The sequence below is a fragment of the Salvelinus sp. IW2-2015 genome, linkage group LG22 (genome assembly GCF_002910315.2).
Source record: "Salvelinus sp. IW2-2015 linkage group LG22, ASM291031v2, whole genome shotgun sequence".
In the NCBI taxonomy this organism is placed as follows: Eukaryota; Metazoa; Chordata; class Actinopteri; order Salmoniformes; family Salmonidae; genus Salvelinus; species Salvelinus sp. IW2-2015.
This window is the reverse complement of record NC_036862.1, coordinates 14,456,706-14,463,535: the sequence shown is the minus strand read 5'-3', so window position 1 is coordinate 14,463,535 and position 6,830 is coordinate 14,456,706. Positions and strand designations below refer to the sequence as shown.

The window sequence follows — 6,830 nt, the reverse complement described above, 5'->3', positions numbered from 1 at the left end:
ACCAGATTTGAGAGATTTCCACAAAATGTCGTCTACATAAGGTTCCTTTGGTGGAAGGATTGTTGACATACTTGACATTTGTATCTTAAAGCATAATTGGGAAATAATTAATTGAACCTGGAATGTGACATTTACCCAGGCCTCCTTTAAGACTCCATAATGTTTAATATGTGGGTGCTACAAAGCAGAAATTGCTGTCATATGAAACCGCTTGCTCTGTAATATAAGACAATTATTATTGAAATCAAAATACAGAGCAAGCGGTAAAGCTTCAAATGACAAATTTTTGCTTTGTAGCACCTACAGATGAAACATTATGGAGCCTTAAAGGAGGCCTGGGTAAGGCCAAAATGTCACAAATGTTCCAACTTTAATTATTTCTCAATTATGCTTTAAAATACAACGGAAGGCAATAGACAACTTCTCTGATAGAAAACAGGCCTGTGGCATCAACATTAGTCCGAAAAATGTATTCTAGTGTCAAAATTGACTACAAGGTGTAAATAGGATCATTTTGGTAATAAAGTCAGTCTTGTAAGTTTGTCATGACTTAATTGAGGGTAGGGTTTTGATTTCGACAATGCTCACTTGCCCACTAACACGGGATACACAGCTGCGGTGATTGCACTCTATCCAATCCTACCGCAAAACTCACAGACAGTGAGAGACTTCCAAGCAGGTCTGCGGATCGTACTTTGTTTACATCAAGACAACACGTTGCACATTTTTTTACTTGATAAATACAGCACCAAACACCTTAGCTAGGTGTAAAATTGCACGATTAAAACCTCCCAGGCAAAACCTTTAGAATAAATTAGACTTCTTGAGTTATCTTAGATTCATTCGGACTAATTTGAGGAAGTGATACTGGCTTTGTTGCTATGGTCTCATGGGGGACAGACATCAACAACTACCACATCGGACCACACCCCAAAAAAGACTGAAATCTCATTTTTCTTAATGAGCAAGAGATTAACACATGCGGAATCGGTGCGTTCAGATGCTCTAATAGCCTCTTAAATGTACAGTAACTACATGTAATCTAAGTAATGCCCGAAGGTAATTATTAATCGTAAGAGGATCATAAACAATAACTAGTAATATGTCATAATCCAAGAAAGTTTCAAATCTCACCTTTCTGGTAAAAATTCTTATAAATTCCTCAGGTGTAGTCACATTTGAGGACACAAGGGCAAGTACACAGTACAAATATGAGGAAGATATGAAATATTTTATTTGACGTATATTTCCTATTCAACAAAACTGTATGAATAAGGCTTGAAATGACATATGCTTTATAATCAAATGATAACCACTTACTATAATATATGTCACCTTCCTTATAACTGTAAAATACATATCTGTATGGTTAGAGAAAATGTGCATATCTTCTAAAGGTCAGTCTTGATCAAAACATTTGCCCCCAGCGCTGTGAACGTCAAACAGAGCTATTAATATCATATTAAATTTGTCCATCTATGACAAACAGAAATAGATTTGTTTAAAATCTATGAATTATTTTAGATTAATCGCTATAAATTGATCTTTGAATGTGCTATTGTGATGAAACCCCTCTATCCTGCTGCGTTATGATGTAAGGATTTGTCAGTGGATCTGATATAGGGTTCAGAAAGGAGTTGATGGACAGTCGGAAGAGCGAATTAAATGGTAGGAGGGACATCCCAGCTTCAAGTGGTTTCAGATTTAACATCATACGTTACACAGGCAGACAAAAAATACTACTGTGTCTGTGGAAACTAGGGCTATCGCTCAATACAAGCCATTTCGATATACAGTGTCCACAGATCGATTTATAAGCAAAAATGTGTGTTGGAACCAGTACCACAGAGGTCCCCTAAACAGGGGACTTTACTTCTAAGAGGGATACAAATGTCAAATATATGTCAACAATCCTTCCTCCAAAAGGACCCTTCTATGGATTACATTTTGTGAAAATCCCTCAAATCATGGTATTTTTTGTTGTTCAAATTACATGAGGAATACCTCATTTCGAAATAAGGTCAGGGTTAGGATTATGGTTTTCAAATGGGCTTGCAATAAAGTGGGCACAAGGGTTTGGTTTTGAGGTCAAAATGGACTGGGGCTAGGGTTACGGGTTATAAGGACATGGGTTACAGTTTCAAAAAATGGGTGAAGATAAGGCTGGGGCTATGGTTTTCTAAAGTTAGTATAAGGTTGGGTCTCGGGTGCTGTTCCTGTGGTGTAAAGAAGATTGGCACCCGAATAGACAGGCACAATTTATGCTTGCCATGGACAGGCAGATGTGCATACCTGTATTCCCTCTGTCCCTGTGAATGTCCTGAATAGTCCTGGATAAGCAATCCACCATCCAAACTGTGACTACCTTGAAATAAGAAAGAGATGAGAGAGGTGAACATAGCCAGTTCCCTGTATTACTGAGAGAAAAAAACAATCTGACTATACAAAACTATATCAGCAGCAGGCCTGAACATTTTAAACGTTCAAATAACAAAATATCAAGAAATGCTCCTAGTGTAAGCATAGAAATTAAAATTGTCTGTGCAAGCTGTCTGTCTGAAGGTCAGGTACCAAAATATTAGCATCAGAGACAGGAGAGAAAGAGGAGCATCCTCTCATCTTTTATATATTTTTTGTAAATCCTGCACAGAGCTTCCGTTTGTTTTACCAACTGTGAGAGCCCGTGCAGTGAAGAATATTCACACAAGTCTCTCCAGCTAGTCTAATGTCAGCATACGGCCAATAGCGCTCGTAGTGACGATGCAGTAGGTTGGCCCTTCGCTTGCATTCATAAACGGATATGATAGCTAAGCGTTGAATGTACTACTGTAGCGACATATACACAGTCAAGTCGGACCATGGCGGAAGAAGACGACACGAGAATTCGGATTTTACAAAGCCTGCGGGGAAAGATATGTAAGTGCGAACAATGTCTTTATTGTATCAGCATTCTTCAATTGAGGGGGGKTAACAAAGTGAACGACGTGGGGAAAAAAGGGGCGCGGTACAATCAACACAGGCACTTCATGAAGATATGAGACAATGTTGTGAATGAATGTTGCCCGGGCCGCTATCAAACGTGTTTTATATTTGCAGAAAACGCTGTCGCAATGTAGCTATTTATTTTAATCAGTTCCTCATCCGACGTCACCTTTAATAGAACTAGGCCAGCTCCTGACAAAAGCATAGGCAAAGACAGGCTAGCTAGTACAGTCAGTGGCTAGCTCTCCAAATACACGCATCAAAACACATGAACTGGTTAGCTACGTAGCTAAGCTAGCTGTCTATATTACTAGCAAACGTAAAGTGCTTTCAGTGAAATTGTGCCACTCCCTTTACAGATCATTTGTTTCTATGTTTTGTATCTTACCTAGATAGCTATCGAATCAGAATGTGTAATTCATAGCTAGCTAGTTAACGTTAGTTACCTTGCGTCTCTGTTCACATTTTGCGAAACGCTCGTGGCAGGAAGTTGTCTCCGTGTGTTGGTTAGCTGCTGAAATTAATTGTGTTGAAATAGCTAACTAGTTTCGAAATTACACTATTCCAGATTAGTCATCACTTGATAAATAATTTTTGAATTTTAAACCATACTATTCTCCAGCAGGGTTAGCTAATTGCTGGTTTGTGTTGGTTTCATATTTATAAGAAAAAAACATTAATTTACCCAGAATGTTTTTTTAATTACTTCGCGTGGAACTTTTACACTTTCAGGATATATTTGGTCACAAATATCCTTGTCCATCATTCTTTTAACAGGAAAATAACATTAATTTCAATGGAATTAATAAAAGTTCCTTAGTAATTTCTTTGAGTTCTGTGCAAAAAGTCATAATCATAAAGACAGACGGATTACTGAAATGGCTTCTTTCACATGAATGTCGGATGCATGCATTTTTGTTGCAATTAAMAGACTTCTTGAGGTCCTAAACACAATTCCAAATGGTCATCCATCATTATCCTCTGTAAAGGATGTAATTTCATGACTTGCGTCTGTGATTAACAGTTAGCCTATAGGCAGATATTTAAGTAACTTTGTCAAAGACCATTTGAAAAGAATTTGCTTGAGTTCCTAAACACGCACCTGGCTTTTATATGCAGGCAGTTTGTTAGTTTTGAATGAGCACAGTACCGCAACAGGATCTTTTGATGGAATGTTACTGGCACACAAACAATACTGTCAGCTTTGTGAGGGTAGCTGTGAGAGAGAACAAGACCATTCACACTGTCCATCTACTTCAAAATGAGAACTGCACACTAAGCATTGCATACATAAACCTGTCTTGATTTCAGGAAGTCTAGTAAAGTATGAATTTTGCAAACATATCTGAGGTTATCTCAATGGTCTGGTAGATGTGACTCCTCATTTGATCAGTGTTTTCACTTGGACAATTTAAAAAGGACTAATCGTACTACCTGTATCATGAGAAGCCCTTGGTTATAGACTACTGTACCAGTACCACTACTCCCCCTCCCCCTCTCTCTGGCTCTGATGCTCACTTCTGCAGATGCTATCATGCATGTACAAACAATGTTGACATGCACACCAGCACAAAGTCATCATAGGTGTGCATATAAGCAAAATAAATGAACGCATTATGCACTCGCGTGGGCACACACAACGGCTGCAAAACAAATGAAAGTTTCACTACCATGCATTGATGCACCCAGGAAGCAAGATTTTTTTTAAACATAACAAATTGAGGAACTACCCTTGGTAAGAAACTGTTTGCCATTTTACGAAACCTTTCTTCTTCCTCTTGGGGTTTCTGTTTATGTCTTAAACTAAAAAGTGTCAATGGAAGTTGTAGTCTATTCAGTACAAACAGAGAAGTTTGTAGTAGCGTGGCGTTTGCTCTTTGACCTCTTGCCTCCATTTCCACGGCGACCAGTGTTTTTTTTMTGTGAGGATGGCGTTGAGGAGGTTAGCGAGGGCTTGAACTCCCCTGCATGTCGGGCTCACCGGGGCTTAGTGGTAGCTCAGAGCTCTGCTGTAGGTTTTCACAGCACTTTTCTGGGATTAGACATATTAATAGCCTGTTAAAGAGCCTGATCCCTGACTCTGGCTTTTCCCCATTTAAAGTTTGCTCACCCTTACATATCCCTCCCGACCTCTCGGACCAATTTAGACTGCTGTCAACCACTTCACACTGAATAATCTTGTGGTTCACAGCTTCACACATTGGACTCAGTGAAAGTTGTGAGAGACATGCTAATATTGTTTTGATTTAGTCATTTAATGTGTGAAACTATTTATTACTGTATGTCAGTCTTTTTGGAGTTGAATGAAAGTACAGTGTTTATTGTAAATTCATGCAAACATGAACCTGGTAGCGCTCTATAGAGCAGATGGAGACACAGAGCTCTATTACAGGTAGTGTGCAGTCCTTATGGTGCTGTAGTATATCCATTTTAGAGGGCATGTGCTGCTGTGCTGTTGATCCAGGTGCAAACAGTTTACCTGGCTGGAGATTTCCGAGGTGTTTCACATTTGTGAATCAGCACTCCACTGTCAGAGCCAGGAGCATGCTGGGAGGAAGTTGATGTGCTGTGTCTTTGACCACATCTTACGTGATGCTCAACTCTCAATTTAGGCCACATCCGCCCTGTGCGCCCCGCACCTTGCCACTAACCAGGCTTATTGTCACTGACACAATCATTTTATGTAACTCAGGACTCCCTGAGTGGACTATCCTCAGTATCCTAGCTGAATACATAAATTAAATTACTAGGCCTCTACATGCCACATCATGAAGTTGTCGAAATCAAAAAAACAAATCTTCAAAGAAGGCCTAACTGAACACACTTCAGTTGAAACATTAGGGTGTTTTTTATTATTTAAATCAGGGCTGTTCAATGTCAGTCCTGGAGAGACATAAAAAACACTTCTGGTTTTCATCCTCTCCTAATAAAGGACTATTTCAGACCTGGGACACCAGGTGAGTGCCATGAACTACCAGGTAGAAAAACAGAAACCAGAAGTTTTTAGGCCTTCCAGGACCGGAATTGAACAGCGCTGATTTTAAATGTTCACATTTAGTATTATCAACCATAGTAACAGCAGGTCTATAGAAATAGACATAATTGCCAAGGTGTCATAAGTCTCCACGTTAGCCCCACCTGCCTCTCTGACCCTCTCCTCCATATCCTGCAGGTGAAGGCAAGAACCTGGGTCCGTGTTCGGGGCCCAACCGACAGCGGGACCTCTGCACCTTCTGCACCATCAGCCTGGACCAGGAGGAGGTGTTCCGGACCAAGGTGTTTGACAAGAGTCTCAGGTAACAACCGTATAGTAGTATTATATAGCCGATGCCATTTAGCAGATTATTTTATCCAAAGCGACACAGCCGCGTGCATACATTTTACGTATGGGTCGCCCAGGGATCAAACCCACAACCCTGGCGTAGCTATGGCAATGCTCTACCAACTGAGCCACAATCTCCCTCCATCATCATCCTCAGACTGAAGGTAGTAACTATCTGGCCATGTTATAAAGGGTCAGAACTCTGAAGTATGACTTTCTCTCATAAAATCTGATTTTTAACCCTTAACCTTAGGACCTACGCCTAAATAAAGAATAAACTATTCATGTACTTGCTTATTAGTACCAATAATCTAGCCAATTTGATTATTTGTAGCATGGCCATCTAGTGATCTCTTTAAAGGGCACATGTAGGCTACCTTCATACAGTGCATWCYMTYKYTATTCAAAACCTATGAATTTTTACAAATTTTGTTATGTTACAGCCTTATTCTAAAATGTGCATAAGTATTCAGACCCTTTACTCAGTACTTTGTTGAAGAACCTTTGGCAGCGTTTACAGCCTCAA

The 6,830-nt window shown here is 39.7% G+C and overlaps 2 protein-coding genes across 2 annotated transcripts in view; one reads left to right on the top strand and one right to left on the bottom strand.

The window, feature by feature from the left end:
• Positions 1–3,508, bottom strand: part of LOC111949337 (E3 ubiquitin-protein ligase TRIP12) — a 79,281-nt gene extending 75,773 nt beyond the window's left edge. Inside the window, exons 1-2 of the mRNA XM_070434052.1 lie at positions 3,429–3,508; positions 2,293–2,365 (exon numbers count right to left, since the gene is read on the bottom strand). The gene's annotated coding sequence lies outside the window, so the exon portion shown is untranslated. The remainder of the gene's footprint in view (positions 1–2,292; positions 2,366–3,428) is intronic.
• Positions 2,713–6,830, top strand: part of rasa2 (RAS p21 protein activator 2) — a 46,116-nt gene continuing 41,998 nt past the window's right edge. The window contains exons 1-2 of the mRNA XM_023966435.3: positions 2,713–2,916; positions 6,155–6,278. Of these exons, the coding sequence (XP_023822203.1) occupies positions 2,859–2,916; positions 6,155–6,278 (182 nt within the window). The 5' untranslated portion in view covers positions 2,713–2,858. The remainder of the gene's footprint in view (positions 2,917–6,154; positions 6,279–6,830) is intronic.